Below are 23,593 nucleotides of genomic sequence, written 5' to 3' on the forward strand. Positions count from 1 at the left end.
TATTGGACCTGCATCCTGGGTAAAAGGGGAAGGATCTAATATCACAGCATATTGGCCCTGATAGTGTTTCAGAGTGAACCTGCTGTTCAAGAGATGCAATGCCCTGCAGGCATGCAAACAGTGCCACAAGCATGTGATGCAGCCACATTAGATACTCAGTGTGTGCTTTAATCCTGCAGCTGCATGGACTCTAGCCAGTTACTGTTATATGAAATTATTAATTGTGTACTGCACAACTACCAGTATAATGATCGTGCTTGCACAAGTTTCTGTGGCAATGTTTTCAGGCTCCCGTGATAACGGCTCATAAAAATTCTCTATTCAAATTTTTTTTGTGTTTTAATGGTGAGCACAATTGTGAAACTAACTGCTTGTTAATCAAGTTCTGTTTATCATCACAGCTGGGCTATGTTGACCACACTAGTATTTTGGTATCTCAGTGTGGCACCAGAAATAGGTGCAACGGCACTTACCTGAAATTAAACTATTGAAACGGTATGATGATCTGTGAGACTGACTGAAAGTGTCTAAAGAACTCCTGGACTTTAATTCTGTGTGCAGAAGGTAGTTAACTTACCTGTAGTTTTTCTCTCTTTATTTCAGATTTGTCATTGGGGATAGAGAAGTCAGATGGAGTGAGTGTGTCACCAGTCAGTAGCCTGCAAGAGTTAAAAAAAACTGAGGAAACTGTGGGTCTTGGTAAGTTCATTTTCTAAGTGTATGTCTGTTTGCCAGTCTTCAGTGTTACTGCATTTTGTGAAAATTAACAAAATGCTTATTCTCTTCTTGTACTGGATGCTGTTATCTGCAACTTCTCCTGGGAGGTTCTACTTTTCACGAATCTCTGACGTTTTTATCATTTATAATAGGACAGAAAAGGATTACACACATTAATAATGACAGTATGCTGTTATAGAAAGGATAGCTGCTGTTAACTTGACAATGCTTGGATCAGACTATTACTACTAACATTAAACTTAAAGTACATTGGAGGTTTTTTGTTGGTTTTTAATTTTTAAGTTTTTTTAAATATCCTATTTTGCTAGTAGATACAGTATAATTGACAATCTGTTGCCACATTTATACAAATGCTTTTTGGGGTGCAAAACAAAATTGCAGCGCGAAATCTTGATCACCAAAATTGTGCATATTCTGACAATAGATTTATTTTCATAAATATTATTACAGTTGCAATGACAGACATGTGGTTTTGACTTTCAACCTGACATTTTTGTTTTCTTTGATATTTTGTACATAAATATGATTAAATTCAGTTCAGTATGCAATTAGTGATTGATCATGAACAGCTTACTAGTTTTAATTTCCTAGTGTAAATTTTTGGCCAGATTAATTTACTCTTCCTAAGTTAAAAAGTTTCATTTATAATAATTTAATAAAACTGAGATGATAATTTCGTATATTTAGTGTAAGAGTTCTGTAATAACATACCTGGTGTTATTACTGATTAATATCTGTACTGTGCAGTGAATTTTGAGCAGTGGTAGTACTCATTGAAAGAAGAAAAAGAAGTCCAATGAACATGGGTCCAGAAACACATACTTTCAGAGGTAAACACTTTTGTGTAGAAAGAGCTGTGTGAAGATTGGTTGCAGATGTTATCACAGTTGTTGCATTGGTGCTCCATCAGATGTTTCGGCAGGTTATTATGTCGTCTTATTCACAGTACTCAATGTACAATTATGTGGTCAGTTGTGTGGTTCAAGTCTTGTTGTAGGCTGCGTTAGTTTTTGTCGTGTTTGTGTGCCTTATTGTACATTAATGACAATCCTGGGTATATATCATGGTGTTTCACCTTCTTCCAAACCCAGATTCCCTTACTTGTTTACTGTTATTGCGCTGTTTGTACGTGCAAATGGTGTAGTACATGTACATTTTCTCCACTTCACCACTTGTTAGCAATGGAAGCCAAGTACTCTACAAGGGAAATGGCTGATATGATATTCTGCTATGGTTTTTCAAAAGGAAGGAGCCTGCGAGCCCATGCACTCTATGCTTAAAAATATCCACAGCTGACAGTGGAAGGCCCCGTACAGTCTGCGTGCCTGACATGGAGGAGTGTGTGCCACATTGAATGGAAGAAACCCCTGGAACCAGTGTACGAGTAATATCAGCAGAATGTGTATCTCAATCTGGGGGGGGGGGGGGGGGGGAGGAGAGATTTCTTCATGAAAAATTGCTGTACCCATATAAACTACAGTTCGTTCAGGCCTTAAAGCCACATGACCATCATGGCGGACGGCAGTTCAGCCAGTGGCTGTTGCAGAAGTGTGCTGCAGATCCACTGTTCATGTCCATAATTTTATTTACTGATGAGGCAGGGCTCACAAGACATGGTGTTGTGAATTTCCATAACCAGCATGTATGGGCAGATGTAAATCCCCAAGTAACTCAGGAAAGAGGGCTTTAACACCAATTCTCAATCAATGTATGGGCAGGTGTACTTGTCGATAGATTAATAGAGCCATATGTGGTGCCAGAAAGTTTAACTGGAGCGCATTATTTGGACTTATGTATTGCCTACCTTGCTGGAGGCTGTGCCATTGCACCAATGAATACAGATGGGGTTCATGCATGATGTCGCACCAACATGCTTTCATCACAATGTGCGCGAATACTGGATGGGTTTGGAGGGGGGGGGGGGGGTTACTCATTGCTCAGAGCTCAATTCCCAAGACTTTTGGTTACGGGGACACATGAAGGGATTGGTCAGCACCACACCAATTACCGGTGTGTGGACACTACAGGGTCACGTCTTCAATACATGCCAGCAGGTACACCAACAACTGGATATACTGCAAAGGGTGCATCATTTCTTATGGCAGAGGGCAGAAGCATTTTCATGAATGGACATCATGTTGAACACCTCCTGTAAACACAGGTTTATTACAGAAAGTATGCATTTCTGAACCCATGTTTATTGGACTTACCACCTCTGAAAGTGTTCGACACTAATATTAATAGAAGTCTCATGAAACATACTGATTTTCTTTTGTTAAACTCAAGTTAAAAATATGTTGTGCATTTGTATAATAATAAGTTCTAGATTTATGTATGTTAATAAAATATTGTGAAAGGTAATAATTATCTAATGTTATGTCATTGTTTTTAGGTGTTACTTCTAATCACTCCACAGCATTAAAATGGGAATGGGGAAAAAAAAAACTATGAGCTCAAAATGAAGCCAAAAGGCGCAGATTAACACATCCAGAAGAGAAAACTCCAGAAAGATATTGGTCTTTGATATCACAAGCTACTTGTCAGGTTGGAATGTGCTATCAAGGAAATTTGCAAGACTGGCCACATTGTTTAGAGGGAGATATGGTGACTAAGACTTTGCAGAGATCAAAAGCAACTAGTTTACATTAAACAAATGCTGTATGTACCAGTATTTCACAGTCTAATGGAACTCCAGACCGACATTCCTTCAGGCTTGGCAAGGATGCAGAAACTGTGGCTCAGTCTGTATTAATAGAGACTCCTGAGCAAAGTTCTGCAAGATGTACCAGAAATGCATAGTCTACTGCTGCATCTCGTGTAAATGAAATACCACAGCAGTGTTGTTCTAGGAATGCCAGGGAAGTAAAGGCTACAGTTTGGACTATATTGAATGAGATTCCCAAAGAACATTTGGCAAGGCAAGCCAGAAATGCCAAGTCTATGGCTCAGTCTAGAGCCAAATACAGGATAGATTTTGCCAATTCTGTACACACATTTGCTCATACAGTTTGTTTGTTGTGTGAAAAACTTTGCAATTGTAAACTTATAGTAGGCTATTTACCAGGAAATATACTACCAAATGAATTAATGAATCAAGTTGATGTTAACTCGACCTGTTACCAAAGTGCCAGAACGCTTCATAGTGGAACAACACCTATCCAGGCTTACTGGAATGGCATGTCATTAGATGAAATTCTTGCAGAAATACAGCCATTATTCAATGCAGAAATACATTTATTACGTAGGATAATTGAGTTTGTAAAAATGGTTAAACCTCAGTGGTCACTTTGGATAACATGGTTTCCATGGTCAAACTGTATTTGATGGGCAGGATGTTGAAGAAACATCTGAGCAGCTTCTTCTACAAATAAGTAATGCTGGTCTAGTGATTGATTGTGAACAGTTGGAGTCAGTTTGAAGATTGCATTGTTTTTCTGTAAATATTGAAAACATTTGAACTGCATTAGATTGAATTATCACTAATAATGTTACAATAAACTTTAATAATGATAATTAGAATGTTAACAGAATTTTCCATATTCTACAAAATGACATAATACAACAGGAAGACACAAATGTTTCCAAGTTATGGGTAACAATCGGCATGTACTGAGAGGCTCATTTCATCAAAGTCATAGTAAATTTCATGATTTTTCTTGAAGTAAGCAGTGTACTGCAAACACTGCCATAGCTATTCCAGTTACAAAAATTAAACAAACGGAGACATGGTCTTCGGATATAAAAGATTCAACTTTAATTTCCGGTTACCACCAATTGTACTGAAATAGCATACAGTCTCGAAGAGTTCTGTGTTTGACTGAGGCTAATGTATAATAGTGATGTGCTCAAGAGTTAAAAGTTAATTGTGATGTATTAAATCATTCATGTTTAATACAAGTTCACCATTATCATAGATTTGCGGCCATCTGAGCATTAATAATCAAGATGGTGGATTTCCAAATCTAAAGACTGGCTTATTGGAGTTCTTTACAGATTCTGGTGCTGATCAGGGAGCTATTGTTACATGTAATGGCCTATCAGTGGCAGTCTAGAAAACTGATAATTTATATTACTTGTTCGACTCTCGCTCTAGAGGACCAAAAGATTGTGTAGCTCAGGATGGTGGAGCTTGCTTGATATCTTTGACCGATATTACATTGTTGTGGATAGTTTTAAAATCAAATATACCCAAATGACGGCAAAATGAGAGGATGATGATGATGATGATGATGATGATGATGATGATGAATACAGTGTTACAAAAATTACACCTGTTGCACGTCCATTAAATCAAAATCTAAGTGAACCAGGAAATAACAGTGACATTGTAAGAAATACAAACTGGTCTTCAGAATCATCCAGTGCCTTGAGCAGTGACAATATTGTTATTACCTCATCGGTTTTACGTGTTGTAGGCTAACCTGTTCCTGAATTAATCACTGTTATCAACAGTAATATCTCTACTCAGTTGCCAGTTCATCAGCTGTGTAGACACTCCAGGGGGCTCACGGTTCTTTCGCGAGTTCGTGCGTGGTGCACACGGGGCGCCGAGCTATTGCAGCACCTTCACTCTGGCATTCGGAGGGGATACCCTCCCAGAGAAGGTCAAGGTTATGTGCTACAGACGTGACATGAAGCCGTACATAGCTCCACCTATGTGGTGCTTTCAGTGCTTGCATTTTCGGCATATGTCTTCCCATTGTACGGTGGACCCTTTGTGTGGTGACTGTGGTCACCCACTCCATGAGGGAAGCCCCTGTGTTCCGCCACCTGCGTGTGTCATTTGTGCTGACAGCCACTCCCCTCACTTGCTGGATAGCCCAGCTTACAAGAGAGAAAAGATGATCCAACAACAGAAGTCCCTGGATTGCCTGTCTTATGCTGAGGCTCACCAGAAGTATGAGAGACTCCATCCCATGTCACTATCTTCAACTTTTGCCCCTGTTACTTCATTTCCTCCTTCCTCACCTTTTCCACAGCCCCGTCCCTCTCCCCCCCCTCCCTCTCCCATGCAGTTCATACGACCTCCCGTCAGGTAGCCGCCCCCCCCCCCCCCCCCTCCCTGGCCGAATAAGTGGCCCCCTTTTTCGGCATCTGCTGGTGATCAGGTGCCCTCCTGGGACACCTCTCTCCAGCGTCTCTTAGGCCAGAAGACTCCTACCACCACTCGACCATGAGGCGCACCATCGGTGTGCCCCAAGATCACCCACTCTGTTTCAGTTCCAGATCTTGTAGAATCCTGTACTAACCCTGTGGCGTGCCCTCCTCCATCTCAGAAAGGGAAGAAGAAGAAGAAGAAGAAGAAACATAAATCTCAAGACAAGGTGTCCCCCGGTGTCCCTCAAGGTGCCATCTTCCCCTTCGACTCTGACTCTGACATCTTATTTATGGATATTACTCCATCCTTGTTGGTGATGACTACTGACCGAGTGACCTGATCTCGTCCTCGGCTTCTTCATGTCTACGTTGGACTCTTGTCTCCGATCATCCAGAGGAATTGTAATGGATACTATTGTCACCTACCGGTAATGCAACGTCTTGTCTTCTCCTATTCTGCATTCTGTCTTGTTCTTCAAGAAACACGTTTCTCTGATGACCACTCTCCAACATTTCGTGGTTATTGTGTATTCTGTCGGAAGCTTGTTGGCCTCGGGGTAGCATCTGGTAGGGTCTGCACTTTGGTTCTCTCAAATTTCATTAGTGACTGGATCCCCCTACTTTATTCCCATGAAGTAATGAGTGCTGTCGACAAGGGATCTTGGATCGATTCCATATTCCTAGATTTCCATAAAGCTTTTGATACCGTTCCTCACAACCGACTATTAATCAAATTGCGTGCATATGGAGTATTGTCTCAGTTGTGTGACTGGATTCATGATTTCCTCTCAGAGTGGTCACAGTTTGTAGTGATAGATGGTAAATCATTGAGCAGAACAGAAGTGATATCTGGTGTTCCGCAAGGTAGTGTCATAGGCCCTCTTCTGTTCCTGATTTACATAGATGATCTAGGTGATAATCTGAACAGCCCCCTTAGATTGTTTGCAGATGATGCTGTAATTTACCGTCTAGTAAAATCATCAGACGATCAATTCCAATTACAAAATGATCTAGAGGGAATTTCTGGATGGTGCGAAAAGTGGCAATTGGCACTAAACAAAGAAAAGTGCGAGGTCATCCACATGGGTACTAAAAGAAATCTGGTAAATTTTGGGTATATGATAAATCTCACAAATCTAAGGGCTATCAATTCGACTAAATACCTAGGAATTACAATTACGAGGAATTTAAATTGGAAACACCACATAGATAATATTGTGGGGAAGGCGAAACAAAGACTGCGCTTTGTTGGCAGAACACTTAGAAGATGTGACAAACCCACTAAAGAGACAGTCTTCATTACACTTGTCCCTCCTCTGCTGGAATATTGCTGCGTGGTTTGGGATCCTTACTAGGTAGGATTGACGGAGGACATCGAAAATGTGCAAAAGAGGGCAGATGATTTCATGTTATCGTGCAATATGGGTGAGAGTGTCACTGATATGATACGCGATTTGGGGTGGCAGTCACTGAAACAAAGGCGGTTTTCTTTGCGGTGGGATCTATTTACGAAATTTCAATCACCAACTTTCTCTTCCGAATGCGAAAATATTTTGATGACACGCACCTACGTAGGGACAAATGATCATCATAATAAGAGAAATCAGAGCTCGAACGGAAAGATTTAGGTGTTCCTTTTTCCCACACGCCATTTGAGAATGGAATGGTAGAGTAGTATGAAAATGGTTTGATGAACCCTCTGCCAGACACTTAACTGAGAATTGCTGAATGAGCATGTAGATTTAGATGTAGACCAACTTGGAAGTGATAGTGGTTAGAGTGTAAATGATTCTGACAATCACCACTTGCAGTGTCAACCTCCCTTCAGGTAGGCCACTTCCTTACATTGTACTGTTTATCTTAATCCAGCAACTCTCGCCCCCGTTTCTGTGGGGAAGTGTCACTTCAGTGGGTAGGGGTATCCTAATTGACAAACTTATCGCGGACCTCCATTTGTGTCTCCTCAATGGTGGTTCCCCTACCCACTTCAGTGCCACTCATGGCACCTTCTCTGCTATCGATCTAACGATCTCCTCCCCTGCCCTCGTGGCTTGCCCACATTGGCCATCCCATGATGACTTTTGTGACAGTGACCACTTTCCACTGATACTACTATTCCCCTGCTGCCAGCAGGCAGACAGGCTCCCATGTTGGGCATGCCGCAGGGCCAGTTGGCCTTTATATACATCTGCTGTGAACTTTGACACCTCCCTCTCGCATTCCATTGATGTAGTTGTGCAAGGCATCTCTGCCACTATTCTTCATTTATTTTATTTTTATTTACATGTCAAGTTTCGTTAGACCAAATTGAGGAACAAAGCTCCAAGGTCATGGAATGTGGTGCTGCAGACACTACTGTCCTCCTATCCACAGGTCCCCCTTGTCATCGACTGGTACCTTGGTGGACAGAGGATGTTGCAGTCACTGTTCAGGACCGCCGATGGGCGCTGCAGCGATTTAAGCGACACCCTTCACAGACCAACCACCTCACTTTTAAGCGTCTCTGTGCTAAGGCTCGTTATCTTATTAAGCATAGTAAAAAGGAATACTGGGAGTGCTATGTTTCCTACCTGGGGACATGTGCCTCTTTATTGTAGGTTTGGTCCAAGCTCCGTAGCCCTCTGGGCCGTCAGCAACAGTCAGCTGTCAGAGGTCTGAACCTCCATGGTGCTCTGTGCACTGGTCCATTGGTCCTTGCAGAACACCTAGCGACACACTTTGTGGCATTTACGTAGAGTTGAACAGATCCCCCTGTATTTCATCCCACACCACATTGAGCACTATAATGCACCTTTCACTGAATAGGAATTGGTGTAAGCTCTTAGCTCTTCACAAGAGTCAGCTCCAGCCCAGGATTCAACCCACAATCTGATGATCCAACACTTGGATGCTCCCCGGAGGCAATAGCTTCTCAGGGTCTTCAACCACATTTGGCTCATGGGTGCTTTTCTGTCACAATGACAAGACAGTATAGTTATCCCCGTCGTTAAGCCTGGGAAAAATCCAACGTCTCTAGACAACTACCCCAAAGTAGCCTGATGAATGTACTTTGTAAACTGCTCGAAAGGATGGTCAGCTTCAGGTTATGTTGGGTACTCAAATCTTGGGCCTTTTATCCCCATATCAGTGTGGTTTCCAGGCAGGGTGATCTCCAACAGACCATTTACTCCGATTGGAATCAGCCATCCAACAGACCTCTACTCACCGCTGGCACCTTGTCATGGTCTTCGTTGACCTACATAAGGTGTATGACATGGCTTGGTGCCATCACATTTTAATTACCCTCCATGACTGGGGCTTCCGTGGTCCCCTTCAGATTTTTATCTGCAAGTTTTTATCTCACTGGCTCTTCCTTATTTTTGATAACAAGCTGACGTGGTTGGCTCACATTCGCCACCTAAAGACTACATTTATGCGGAAGCTTAATGCTCTTCACCTTCTGGCCCACACATCTTGGGGTGCAGACGGTTCCACTCTTCTCCATCTTTACCGTGCTCTGGTCTTCTCCAGACTAGATTATGGTAGTCAGGTTTATGGCTCAGCAGCTCCTTCCACTCTGAAAATTCTTGATCCTGTTCACCATCATGGGGTGCATTTGCCTATTGGTGCCTTTCTCACTAGTCCCGTTGACAGTCTCCTCGCAGAAACAGGGACTTCCCCTATACAAATATGATGGGGTGAACTCTAGTTTTTTAGGCAATCACCATTTGCCGATTCCCTGGCCATCCTCTTTGCAAACGAGAGATGTCTCCCTCCTGATAATAGCCCATGGGTGGGATTGCCAGTTGTAATCCGTCTCACTTTCCCCTGTCGGGATTTCAGTATCCACTCACTGGAATGCGCCCCGTGTATTTCCTCCTACACGCCCCCCCCCCCCCCTCCCCCCCGCCTCTCCGTTGGGTGGTACCTAGACCACAGATTAACACCAATCTGTTCCAGTGTGCTAAGGTCTCTGTCACTCCTACGGTTTACCAGTGTCTTGTACGTGCCATCCTTGCAGAGTTCCAGGGTGCTACCATCTTTTACACTGATGGTTCTAAGACAATTGATAAGGTGGGATACACTTTCACATTTCCTACTGGCTTCGAACATCATTTTTTGCTGGGATCGTGTAGGTTGTTCACAGCAGAGCTTCTAGCCATTCACAGGGTCCACCTTTTTGTTTCTCAGGCCTCCCTCCACAGTGTTTTAATTTGCTCCATGAGCAGCCTGAAGGCTATCGAGCGATGCTACTCTAGTCACCCTATGGTGTCTGGTATCCATGACCTTCTCTCTGCTCTTGAGCATGCTGCCTGTTCAGTCATCTTTCTCTGTGTCCCAAGTCATGTGGGCATCCCAGGGACCGATTAGCTAGAGAAGCAGATACTTACCCTATTTCCTTTCATGATTCCAGCTGCAGATATACGGATCTATATCAGATTTCTCTTTGCCCAAAAATGGAATGCCATTAGGAGTGCTACTACTCATAGTAATAAACTCCAGATTGTCAAGGAGTCTACTTCAGTTTGGTGCTCTGCCTTCCGCTCTTCTCGGAAGGAGGCCACTATTTTATGCTGTTTACGCATTGCTGATACCCACCTCAGCCATTGTTTTCTCCTACATAATGACCCATCCCCACAATGTGATTGCGGAGCCAGATTGACGATACCTCACTTATTGGTGGGATGTCGCCCTCTTTCGGCCCTTCGTGTTAAGTGTAGTCTTTCTGATTGCTTAAATTTAATATTAGCAGACAATCCATGGATGGTTGAACTGGTCCTGTTTCATCTGTGAAAGTGTTTTTTATTTCCAGATATAAGGCTCTACTTTAGTCTTGGAGCAGGGGCAGGTTGGTTGTAGTTGGGACTTCTTTTACAGTCTTCTTGGTCTGTGACCCCATGACTGCTCCCCCCCTTTCCAGTTTTTAGATTTTTTCTTGCCTTTTATGCCTTTACTGTGTGTGTTTAATGATCATTGTTTTATAATTTGACTCTCCTGACTGGATCCACCCACTTGTAGCAGTCCTCCTTTCTCCTGTGATCCACTTTGGAATTGCGGGACTGTTGACCTCACTGTTTGGTCCCATAATCCCTCTCAATCAATCAATCAGCTGTGCAGAAAACTGAACTAACTTTAGAAAGTATGAGTGGAATAAAGAGCAGAAGAATTATCTTGATTCCACTTGTTCCCTCATGGCAGGAATGGATTAAAGGAAAGTTGATATCATCCAATTGTACCAACAGATTTACTGTCAGGCTAGAATAATAGGAGTTGATACACATTTTTGAAGCCATGATTATATTTTTTATGCCATATCTGTTGTGGAGTTCTTTAGAACTAAGCAAAATTTAGATGTGGTTTTAAGAATGTGTCAGGGAGAATATTGATTGAAAATAATCACCTTAATATGTGGAATATGTGAAGATCAAATGCATACTGTCAAAGTACATGTTCAGACCTTATTGGCATGGTTAAGAATATGGGTGCTCCTAAGTGGTTCGTTGCCTTGAGGTGTAGTGATCTGAATTGGGTTGATTTACAGAAAGCACTTGTAATTGCTGCAGGAAAATCCAAGTGATTGGTAGATGAACAGCCTGTGACTTTGAGTTGACAATTTGGGATACATGTTAATGCTTTCATGAGATTTTTGTAGAACAGTGATAAAGATGTAGAAGGAAGGCATACAGATTACAGGCAGAGGATCGAGTTTCAGAATCGTGAAAGTCCATAGTTACATATGTTATACTGGATTGAAAATGAACCAAATTTTTACACTCCAAAAGGCAGATATTTGGTCAGCGGGAGTGTTTCATGTTCTTTATGCAATGAAAATGATGAGTTAAATGGGCTGAAATACACTCTCAAACAACAACATGCTATAAGAACGGGAGTTATCATCACTGTAGATTTAATTTTCCAAGACCAGTAAGCGACAGACTGGTTTTGTTAGGGCCAGACAGAACTTTGTGTACGAATGGACAATTTTGTATGTTGAGAAGAAATCCTGAAGAACAATACATAAAAAATTACATTCCACAGATACTGAAATTGGGGAAAGCGATTATGGACATAGAGTCCTGTAGAAAAGTGACAGCTGTATCTTCCTATATCTCCAAATATACAGGGTTATTACAAATGATTGAAGCGATTTCACAGCTTTACAATAACTTTATTATTTGAGATATTTTCACAATGCTTTGCACACACATACAAAAACTCAAAAAGTTTTTTTAGGCATTCACAAATGTTCGATATGTGCCCCTTTAGTGATTCGGCAGACATAAAGCCAATAATCAAGTTCCTCCCACACTCGGCGCTGCATGTCCCCGTTAATGAGTTCGAAAGCATTGTTGATGCGAGCTCGCAGTTCTGGCACGTTTCTTGGTAGAGGAGGTTTCAACACTGAATCTTTCACATAACCCCACAGAAAGAAATCGCATGGGGTTAAGCCGGCAGAGCGTGGAGGCCATGACATGAATTGCTGATCATGATCTCCACCACGACCGATCCATCGGTTTTCTAATCTCCTGTTTAAGAAATGCCGAACAACATGATGGAAGTGCGGTGGAGCACCATCCTGTTGAAAGATGAAGTCGGCGCTGTCGGTCTTCAGTTGTGGCATGAGCCAATTTTCCAGCATGTCCAGATACACGTGTCCTGTAACGTTTTTTTCGCAGAAGAAAAACGGGCCGTAAACTTTAAACCGTGAGATTGCACAAAACACGTTAACTTTTGGTGAATTGCGAATTTGCTGCACAAATGCATGAGGATTCTCTACCGCCCAGATTCGCACATTGTGTCTGTTCACTTCACCATTAAGAAAAAATGTTGCTTCGTCACTGAAAACAAGTTTTGCACTGAACGCATCCTCTTCCATGAGCTGTTGCAACCGCGCCGAAAATTCAAAGCGTTTGACTTTGTCATTGGGTGTCAGGGCTTGTAGCAATTGTAAACGGTAAGGCTTCTGCTTTAGCCTTTTCCGTAAGATTTTCCAAACCGTCGGCTGTGGTACATTTAGCTCCCTGCTTGCTTTATTCATCGACTTCTGCGGGCTATGCGTGAAACTTGCCCGCACGTGTTCAACCGTTTCTTCGCTCACTGCAGGCCGACCCATTGATTTCCCCTTACAGAGGCATCCAGAAGCTTTAAACTGCGCATACCATCGCCGAATGGAGTTAGCAGTTAGTGGATCTTTGTTGAACTTCGTCCTGAAGTGTCGTTGCACTGTTATGACTGACTGATGTGAGTGTATTTCAAGCACGACATACGCTTTCTCGGCTCCTGTCGCCATTTTGTCTCACTGTGCTCTTGAGCGCTCCAGCGGCAGAAACCTGAAGTGCGGCTTCAGACGAACAAAACTTTGAGTTTTTCTACGTATCTGTAGTGTGTCGTGACCATATGTCAATGAATGGAGCTACAGTGAATTTATGAAATCGCTTCAATCATTTGTAATAGCCCTGTACATCTAAACATGAGCCCGAAGATGTAGGTAAAGTGCTGAAAGATGCTGCTAGTAGAGTGCGAGCCAGTCACGGGGATGTTGGTAGGCAGTTGTTTGCCATTTCTATGGCGATTTTAAAGCATTGTAGAGTATCAATGTGTGAATGTGTATACAGATTATGCCACCTGAAATTGAGAGACATTTCATGAAAAGTAGTTTTCAACAACACATGATGACCTCAGGAGCAATACAGAATTGTACGATGTCACAGTGAGCTAGGTGAAACTTATCAAAACAATTTGACAGGTATATTCAAAGCCAACTAATCTAGAGCACCTCACTTTGGTAGAATTATGAACAGTCTTATTGAAATGATAGCGATGAAGACAATGACGACATAGGAGCTTATGAAGAACTAGAAGAGGGTGCTGAAACTGGACCAGCAACCATCAGATCTCTAAATGGAGACATTGTGAGACAATGAAGAAAGCCTGTGATTCTGAGGATCCATTATTACACCGTAAATGGGAGATAGGGGATGCTATTTTTATAGCTATCTTGTTGTGTGTGTGTGCTGTTTTGCAGATAAAAGCAATTTGCTAGTGGGCTATGATACATGCAAAGAAGCTTTTATGGCACTTTGAGATCAATTATATCCATTTCGTGGAGATTCTGTTGAATAGTTTCAACACTGAATACAAAGATCCAGCCAAACCTGCAGCATTTAATGATTGTTAATTGATATGACCCAAAAGTGGCTGATGTTGCATCGAAGTAAGAGATGATTGAGAAGAAATGCATATCAGTATCACAGATGAAGAATTTCATGTCATGCTCAGCAGCATGAATATAGAACAAAAATATTTTTTGATGATGATACACAACAAATTTGATGTGAACGGACAAGTCAACCTAACACAAATGTTCCTTTAAAATTATCCATGACAGGATGAGCTGGCAGCGGAAGATCTTCTGTGGTGAAAATTGTAGTACATCATATTCATCCATGTTATGCTCCAGCAACAGAACAGTTATTAAATGATCAACAGGAGTTGCATCATGTCTTGTCAGCAGAAAAACCATTCATAATGCATTTGCTTTAGGCATTGAGAAAGGCAGAGCAGCAGTCTATAGGAAGATGACAGGAGAGCAGCTGGAGGATATCAGAAGACAATTCTGTCACATTCGTTGGTTTGTAATAGGTGAAACATCTGTGGTTTCTTATGAAGTTTCATGATCTATTCATCTCTGTTTACAAGAAATAAAAAACTGTCAAGACATTTTTGGTGGGGTAAATATCTGTTTTCAGAGATATTACGCAGTTGTTGACTGTTAAGGGCAGTTGATGCTTCAGGCAATCAATTATATTTCAAAGTGAGCTGCATTTGTGGCATTACTTTAGGCTTTGTGAGTTACAAACCAACATCCAATAACAGAATGATAGCCAATTTATAGACCTTCTTAATAATTGTAGAGTAGGTGAGTTGCGTATTGAGCAGTAAGAGATTTTGCTTGAAAGAAGGCTTGTATCTGTGGCTGGTGATTTTTGCCAACAGTTGAGCTGTACTTGTTTTTCCCCCCACATGGAAACTAGTTAATGGCCATAATGACAAAATGATGGAACTACTGGCCAATGTAGTGAAAATTTATACATTAAATGCTCTCACTGAATCCAAAGAACCTGCCACTTATTATCAAAAACCCATTCAAGCTTCTATTCCACAAGACCGAAACTGTACAGGAGGATTGCTAAATTCAATAAAAATTGCAATCAGTGCTAGAGTCATGTTGCGAATGAATTTGAAGGTTTCAGAAGGGTTGGTGAGTGGTAGCATGGGTATTGTTAAAAAATTGAATGGAATGGATTTCACAGAGATCAATTGGAAGAATGGGAACTACTGAATAAGATATTTATAGAATTTGATGACAAATCGATTGGAGGGAGTTTTAAAGACAAAAATGGATGGATTACAATTCAGCCACAAAGTTTGTCATTTTATGGTCCGAGAGGTATGACAACATTGGAAGAATAATGTTTCCCAAATTTTAAGTTGGGCTGTTACTGTCCATAAATTGCAAGGGGCTGATACGGAGAAAGTTGTCATTTATGTAGACGAAAGTACTTTTGGAAAAGGCCAAGCATACGTGGCCTTAAGTTGTGTAAAAAGCTTGCAAGGTGTTGCTATGTCAAAGAAAGCTGTTCAATAATCTTCATGACAGATTGGTCTTAGCAGAATTGCAAAGACTGAGAAGCAGCACTGCAATAGTTTAATTTTTTACTAAGTGTTTTACTTTATATAATAAAGATATTTTTATGTTTAGAATACTTTGCTATTCTCACGTGAAACTACTACTAGTAATAAAATGCGTTAAATACTCTCATCGTATTTTACCATTGTTTTGTTTTTATGTAGTCTTTACCACAATACCCCATCCATGACATACTGTATTCATTATTTAAAAATATTTTTATATTTAGAATACTTCACAGTTCTCACTTGTAGCTACTATTTGTAATTAAAATGCATTAAACACTATCAACTTATTTTTACCATTGTCACTTACACAATTTCTGTGTTTTTTGTTTTAATTAATGCATATATTCATTCATGATGTTATAATATATATTTAGCTAATTTAGGTAACACAGCAATAAGCAGTGATGATAACTCTAAATCAAGTTGGAAGAAATAGACTGCCATTTCGTTTTCTTGGAAGAGGCTGCCTAAACTGTTAGGGCAAAATCATTTGATTTAGTACATCATTGTAGACCTCAGAAAGAACTACAGAAAAGCTTTTTCTTGTACTGGTGAGCCACAGTAATTCTTTTTCTGCTTTGTAGGTGCTGAAATGGGTGACTTCAAAAGATAAAAATCATATTCATTGGTCAACTGTAAAACATAAACATATGTTTTTGCAGGCTGTTATTTATATCTTTTTGAGCTCTACAGTTTGGTACTACATAACTTGATGTAACTCTTATGTATTACATAGTGTATATCAAGAGAGTGTGCTGACGGAAAACATTTTTTACTTTGTTTATCTGATGAAATTTAAATGCCTGAACAGACTGTCATGGAACATAGTTAAGAACCATTATGATTAAACCAAATTTCAAGTAAAAAAAAAAAAAAAAAAACCTGCATTAAAATCGGACCTTTCATTTGGAAGCTGTGATGCCACAGACAGATACACAGATACGCATGTTAAATATTTAACACCCCTTGCATTGGGAGTTAAAAGATAAGCACAGAACAAGGTTGACTGGTGAATACAGGACCTGGCTATCTTTTTATTGTTCCTTATTGATTTAGTTACCATATTGAACTATACTATTCCTATCATTTCAAAATGAAAACAAAAACAAATTAATGCACTAGGAAAATATTCATTTGCTGATCCCAAATATGATGATGGAAAATGCTCAGTTTTCAGTTGTCTATTAATCCCATCATTTTTCAGTCAATTGTGCATCATGAACGTTTGGGGTTATCACAAAAGTGGGGGAGTGTTGAGCCGGAACATCTGGGAGTCTTTCATTTTAGATTGTATATAAGTGACCTGCCAAATATGAGCTGAATCAGCTGGCTGTGTCAGAGGCTCTTATTATGGTAACACTAATGGAACTAACAGCTGATGTCGACCTACCCTGTTTTATGTATTGCATTATAAGAATCACAGTTAACTGATGACCAGCCCCCCCCCCCCCCCAAATGCAAAAAATAATCAGTTTAGGAAAAACTGCATGAATGTAAGATGTTCATTAAGTGGTGTTTGTACATGGATATGATCTACCACCTATAGAGAGTAGATAACAGTGAACACCAGATTCAAAGGAATAGCCATTAGAGTCCAACACTGTGCCATGACAACTGTTTGTGCCATTTATCTCTCCTATGTTATCCTCTTGGGTGATTTCAACACCCACAATTATTTGTGGGTCAGTGCAAACATGGATAGTAGAGAAAAACTTAACAGATTGTTCACAGAACTAAACATCTGCCTAAAGAGTAGGAGCACCCCAACATCTATGGTAATCAACCTACACTTTGCAGTCCTAGACTTTACACCACTGATACAAATGGCATGTCCACAGCAATGTATGCATCAATGAATGTTACATAATTATGAACTAATGAAGACTTAGCATGTTGGTCCTTGTAAGGAGCCAGTTGGTAGGCATACAGCCCAGACTCTCAAATAACAGTGAACCAAGAGAAGTGCATCAGTGAGATAGTGCAAGACACAGTGAACTTAATTATTCAAGCAGTGAACAATGCAGTACCATTATTGTAGATGCAAGTCAGTTGCATGGTGCTGTATAGTAATAGCTGAAATCATCAAAGAGAGAAGAGGATTATGACAATAAAAGACACACTCCTCCATTACTACCCTAATGTCAATGAAATGTCTGAGAGTGAAGGCATGTGATGTAACTAAACTAAGAAAATAGGATGTTGAGAATACTATATTACTTCAGAAAACACAAATACACCAGCTTCTCAAGTGTTAGCTAAACTATGAAATATCAATGGTCACTCTTTTTTCAGCAGGCATCCCTGGAAATTTTAGTAAGTCATTTGTACTAACCCTTTCAATGCTGCTAAACTCCTAGTTACATATTACACAGAAATGTCAGTGTCAGTCGGGCTGAAAAATGTTGTAACTGATAAAAAGTGATCCCTGTGGAGGTTCATTTCCAAAAGATGTGGAGACACAACGCAAAGAAAAACTATTTAAGTTCCTTCCGTGAAAGGCAAAGGTATTACGTAGGAGAGGTGGGTGTTGGCAGGGCGAGTCTTGGACAGCATGAGAGTGATGTGCTCCTGCATGGTCTCCTGTGTAAGCATGCCTGTGGTCTTCCTTCATTTGCAAAAGGCATACGACACAACATGAAGAGAGCGTGTCTTGGCCATAGTATATGAGTGGGGTTTCCGAGACAGCCTGTTCATTTCTAAGAATATTTTTCGTGTCAAAAAAGCTGTGTCAGCACGAGCTCTTTGTAATCAACAAGTACAAGAAAACATGGTACCACAGAGTAAGTTGTTTTAAGGACCACCATCTTTGCATTCAGAATAACTCAGTAACCATTGCTTGATGTGGTGTATCATTAGCATTGTGTGTTGATGAATTTTGTTTAATTTGGAAATTTGTGGTAAGTCTTATGGGATCAAACTGCTGAGGTCATTGGTCCCTAAGCTTATGCACTACTTAATTGTTCAAAATCCATTTATTCACTCTTTTAGAATTATGTCTGTCCACCCCCACCATAAATTATACTCAAGCACTCAACTCCCAGAAGTAGCAGATAAGTTTTGTTTTCAGGGCTACTCTTCGATAACAAATTGACATGGTTATTACATACAAAGCAGCTTAAGACAACATGCATTCCGAAATTACACTGATTTTAACTCAGTTGGACTATGGTTACATTACATATGGGTCAGAATTTATGGAACTTTGGAAACAGCAGCTGATGCAGCAGAATCAACTGATCCAATTGTAGCAGCAGCAAGAAGCACAACAGAAGCAGCTGCTCCAGTTACTGAAGTGGTAACTATAGATTTGGGTGACCACACTGTCAGTCAGCCCTGTTTGCTAGTATTGAAGAATCTGATAAGTATTGGGCACATTATCTGCAACATTTTCTACTTCGCTGTAAAGTGGTGTCATGTATCCATTTTGTCAGAATGCCTTACTTCTTCCTGCCAGTAACAAGCTATATGAACTACCGTAGTCCAGAACTAATGCCCATTAGTAGAACTAAATAGCTTCTCATATTCTGTAATCTGTGATTCACTAATTAATCATAATGACCAGCAAACTCGCATAATAGCCTCTAGGATAAAATTTAACCAGTGTAGCAAGTGCTCTGGTCTGTCGTATGTGACCTGGCCTGCAATCTTACTGGGTTTATCTCCTCGGTTAATTTCACCTGCAAACAGTGGGACAAATCCTATGCTGAATCATTTATTAGAAATGTGATTGTTCAGTTAGCTCCTGTTTGAAAAGTATGGTCAAAATTGCTGCTATTATGCAATTTTTGTTTCGGTAAGTGTTGCACTTAGCTCAATCATTTGAAATTACTTTCTCTGCACAGTAAGTTTTTGAGAAGAGCATTAGGGTACTTGCCGTGTCTGGTGGTAGATGTAATCAACAGTCAGCAGGTGAACAAACTACACCTTCCTTTCCTCAGAGCCCACCATTGTGCAGTATCCTGACAATGTGTGGTAGGTTAAGACATAATTTAGTTCTGGGTATGCCCTACACTTTGTTGGACAGTGCTTCCAAACCTGATTTTTCAAGGTATGGCTGGCCCTCAGCTTGAGAGACAGCTAATAAATGTACCACTTCTCCCACAATGTTGTCAACATACCCTAATGCATCACATAGGTGTAAGTTAAGTCCAAAATGCTACAATAAACATGTGCAGTGTCACTCCCCACACCATGATGCCAAGTGTTTCTCCTTAAGAAGTCTGACACCTATCTTCCATGTGTCGTAGTATGACGCCAGTATAGGTACAACTGCGCTTACCTGAAATTAAACTATTGAAACTGTGTGGTGTTCTATGAGACTGATTGAAAGTAGTTACCTTATCCATAGTTTTTGTCTCTTTATTTCAGATTTGTCAATGGGAGGAAGAAAGTCAGCAGTCAGCAGCCTGCGTGGGGTAAAGAAAAGCAACACAACCGTACAGGGTGGTAAGTTCATTTTCTGGGTATGTATCTGTTTAGAAGTCTTCAGTGTTGTTCCATTTTGAAAAAATCAACAAAATACTTATTCTTTCTTGTATAACATGCTGTTATCAGCAGATTTTCCATGGAGGTGACTGAAGCTTTCACATTAATACACAATGTGATTCTACTTTTCACGAATCTCTATTGTTATTACCATTTCTAATAGGACTGCTGTCAGCGTATTTATATCATCTTTGCCCACATTCCCCCCCCCCCCCCTCCCCCCCCCCCAGTTGTGTGACTGCCAAAGTACACAAAGATTACTATGTTTGTTCATAAGGTAAATATTTTTTCATTTTTTGTTGCAGCATGTTTATGCAGTAGTAAAATGAAATGGAAGAAAAATTCCAGTTTTCTGATAGCTGGAATGGTTGGGCAACTGGTAGAAGATAGAACTGGTCATAAAGTGTAAATTAACTTCTGTACAGGGTTGCTGAAAGACTTGCATCAGGCTGTTGCGCCACATGAAATATTATTATTATTATTATTATTATTATTACTGGGTTATTAAATGCAGGGTGAAAGGAACTGAATTGTGCAGTCATGTAGGTTGCTAAAATATAGAGTGAACATAATTTGACAGTGACAGAATGGACATTGTTGGTATAAAAGCTAGGAAGTGGGAGATGATAGGCTGAAGAATGAAGGACATTTCCAAGAATAGGGTTCTTGCAGGGAAGGGTCTGAACACAACAAAGTTAATTTCTCTGAATTTGTGTGTGTGTGTGTGTGTGTGTGTGTGTGTGTGTGTATGTGTGTGTGTGTGTGTGTGTGTGTGTGTGTGTGTGTCAAAGGCAGCATTATATTCTGTCTCTTTCATTCCATCTTTTAGCTATCTGTCATTTCTTTGCTATTTCTTTTTGCAACTTCAGTTTTTCTTGTGTGCTTTCAAAGTGCTACTTTTATTAATGTAGGAAAAGAATAATGGTGACAAAGTTGCTTAAATTCTCTATCTTTAATTTGTTTCTTGTCCTTTCCTTTATTGTAATTCAGCGAGTTCAGTTTTGCGCCATGTTCTGTGCAGTATAACTATAAAAAATGAGTTTCATTTTTCTAGCTAATGCTATATGATATCCCATTTCTTTTGTCTTCTAACTTCTGTTATGTTTTATTACTTTTTGTATCAGTGGAATTGTTCTCTGTTACAGCTCAGACTAAAATATTTGATGCAGTCTTTTAACTTGAGAAGAAAATGCTGGTGGCATACAAGGTAATAGTTGTGATAATGACCCAAAGTGACCAAGAAATATTTCAGCATTGGTTTTAGAGGTGGTTCTCTCTCTCTCTCTCTCTCTCTCTCTCTCTCTCTCTCTCTCTCTCTCTCTGTGCTGTTCTGTATAATACTGGGTTAGTGATACGTGTCTTACAATAAGAGACCACAAACCAAAAGGAAATAACCTGAGAAACAAGTGGAGTGATAAAAGGAAACAGCGTGGTGAACAAAATGAATGAATGAATAATAGCTTAGATGAGCACAATGACAAAAATTTTGTGCTGAGAGAAGCATTAAAAAAGAAGCAGATGTGGGCAAAAGACCTAGCATTGATTAATGGAAGCAGATAAGGCAGCTGGAAAAGGATGTGAAACAAATCCAATATTCCATTATAAACTGATGATAAAATAGCAGGGTAAAATTGAAAATATTCTGTTATGGATGGGTATGTTTTATATACATTATAAACTGTGTATTCATTGTTATTTATGCATCTCATCTTGAATGTACACATACTCTCTGTTTTACAGCAGTATTTATGCCATTTTTGTGTCTGCTTTCATCATAAACTAACAGTAAGTAGTGTCTCTTTAGCATTCTATTCTAAATTGTAGTTTTGTAGAGCATAGGGATAAACTCGTGAATAGGCTGTTGCAGACATCAAGACTGTTGTTAAAGTGGCAGTAAAGAAGAACTGAATATGTTGTGAGGGTACTCTGGCTGAATAATCTAGACAGCATAGCTGTTCACATTTAACTTTCAGCAAAACTGCAATACCTGTGATCAAGTATTTAATGCTTAAAATCTAAATTCATTTAGGACTCTTTCTTCATATTTTAATCCTTGGAATACATCTAGTCATCTGCATTTTAAAGAGCCCCAGAAAATTAAAACCAGTGATGTCCCTCTAGGTCTGTCTATGGAAGATGACCATATTGTTCAGATACTAGGTGGTTTTCTGAGTTTACATAAATACCTATTAAGCATGTCATCTTAAAAACTGGGAGACAGACAGCTTCATTTATTACTTAGATTCATGAAACTTAACATGCACTGAAGATATATGATATGGTGTGTCGAAAATTACTTTAGGATTGATGCTTCGGCAGGAGCATATGGAGGCTCGGAACAGAGTTGCAGCGTGCCGCACTGATCACAAGCGTAATCTTACATTTCATTCAAGTTGCTCAAACGGGCAAACTATTCACTTTATAAATACAGAAATTGAATCAGTGTGTTCTGAAAGAGCTATGCTATGTTTTTGTTGTTTTATCAGGGACAAAAAATTATTAAAATAATATTAGGACGGTTTATGAAAGTGCATTTTTTCATGACGTTACTCAATTTTCTACATGCAGGAAACTTTTTTGTTATTGAAGTTGGTGAATATATAATGGAAATGAAATCTTAAGAAGACATCATATTTTCATATGTTTGAAACAAGTATTGTGTTAGAGATCTCTAATGAGAGATAATTTGAGTTAAATATGGAACACAGTGGTCTGCTCAGGCGTCAACTACTAATCGGGCATCGGTACAGTTTCGAAACAAGAAACAGATTGGTATAGGTTTGTAACAAAACCGTTATTAATTTTTCTGATCTGCCTACTTAATTCTAAAGCAATTAAAAATAAGATTAAGCATGTTTATCACAGTAGAAAACATATCTTAAATAGGCCAACCCTTATTGTTGAGAAAGAACAAAAGCGATGCAAATAACAGGGCCTCTGTATTACAGGACTTGTGTCGTAAATAGTAAGATTTATTTTGTGTGATGCATACTGAATTTCTGTGATGAACTTCCTTTGAAATTAATTGCTGTTAAGTCTTTCTTATTGAAATTTCAAAAATCTGCCTGTGCTCCAATTCTTCGAAGATAATGGAAAAACTCCACCGATGTTTCTCTCATTGCTGTGATGGATTCCTGAAGTGTCACTGTCACTGTTATCATGTAATGAAATTATCATCCCCTCCACTGAATTTTTGAAAGAGCTTCATAATGCCACGCCCTTTCCATGATGCTCTGCATATGTTTCACAGCTTTCTTCCAACCTTTGGTGATGGTGTTCCTGACAGCTTCTCTTGGGAGTGTGTCAACTGCAGAGAGGGTAAATTTACTGTTATTCATCACAATGTAGCCTTTAATTTGAGCCTGTATTATTTCTATTGGGTTGAAATGGCAATGGTAAGCTGGCAGCCTAACAACTGTATGCCCATAATTTTTTTTGTCAATTCTTTAGTGGCTTCTGTGGCTTATGGAGAGAGATTTTTTTCTGTAAGTTCCACCTTTTTTAAGGTCATCACTTACATTGACATTATGATGCTGAAGTGAATCGATCATTTCCTCCTTTCAGTTTGCCATGGTAAGTGCCTTGTCAACAACAA

At 39.9% G+C, this 23,593-nt stretch overlaps 1 protein-coding gene across 2 annotated transcripts in view; it reads left to right on the forward strand.

Moving 5' to 3' along the window:
- LOC126471481 (transmembrane protein 183-like) overlaps window positions 1-23,593 on the forward strand; it is a 279,480-nt gene that overhangs the window by 113,364 nt on the left and 142,523 nt on the right. For both annotated transcript variants that reach the window (XM_050099683.1, XM_050099684.1), the window contains exons 3-4: window positions 604-699; window positions 19,882-19,959. In XM_050099683.1, the coding sequence (XP_049955640.1) occupies window positions 604-699; window positions 19,882-19,959 (174 nt within the window). The remainder of the gene's footprint in view (window positions 1-603; window positions 700-19,881; window positions 19,960-23,593) is intronic.

This window comes from Schistocerca serialis, chromosome 3 (genome assembly GCF_023864345.2).
Source record: "Schistocerca serialis cubense isolate TAMUIC-IGC-003099 chromosome 3, iqSchSeri2.2, whole genome shotgun sequence".
Taxonomy (NCBI): domain Eukaryota; kingdom Metazoa; phylum Arthropoda; class Insecta; order Orthoptera; family Acrididae; genus Schistocerca; species Schistocerca serialis.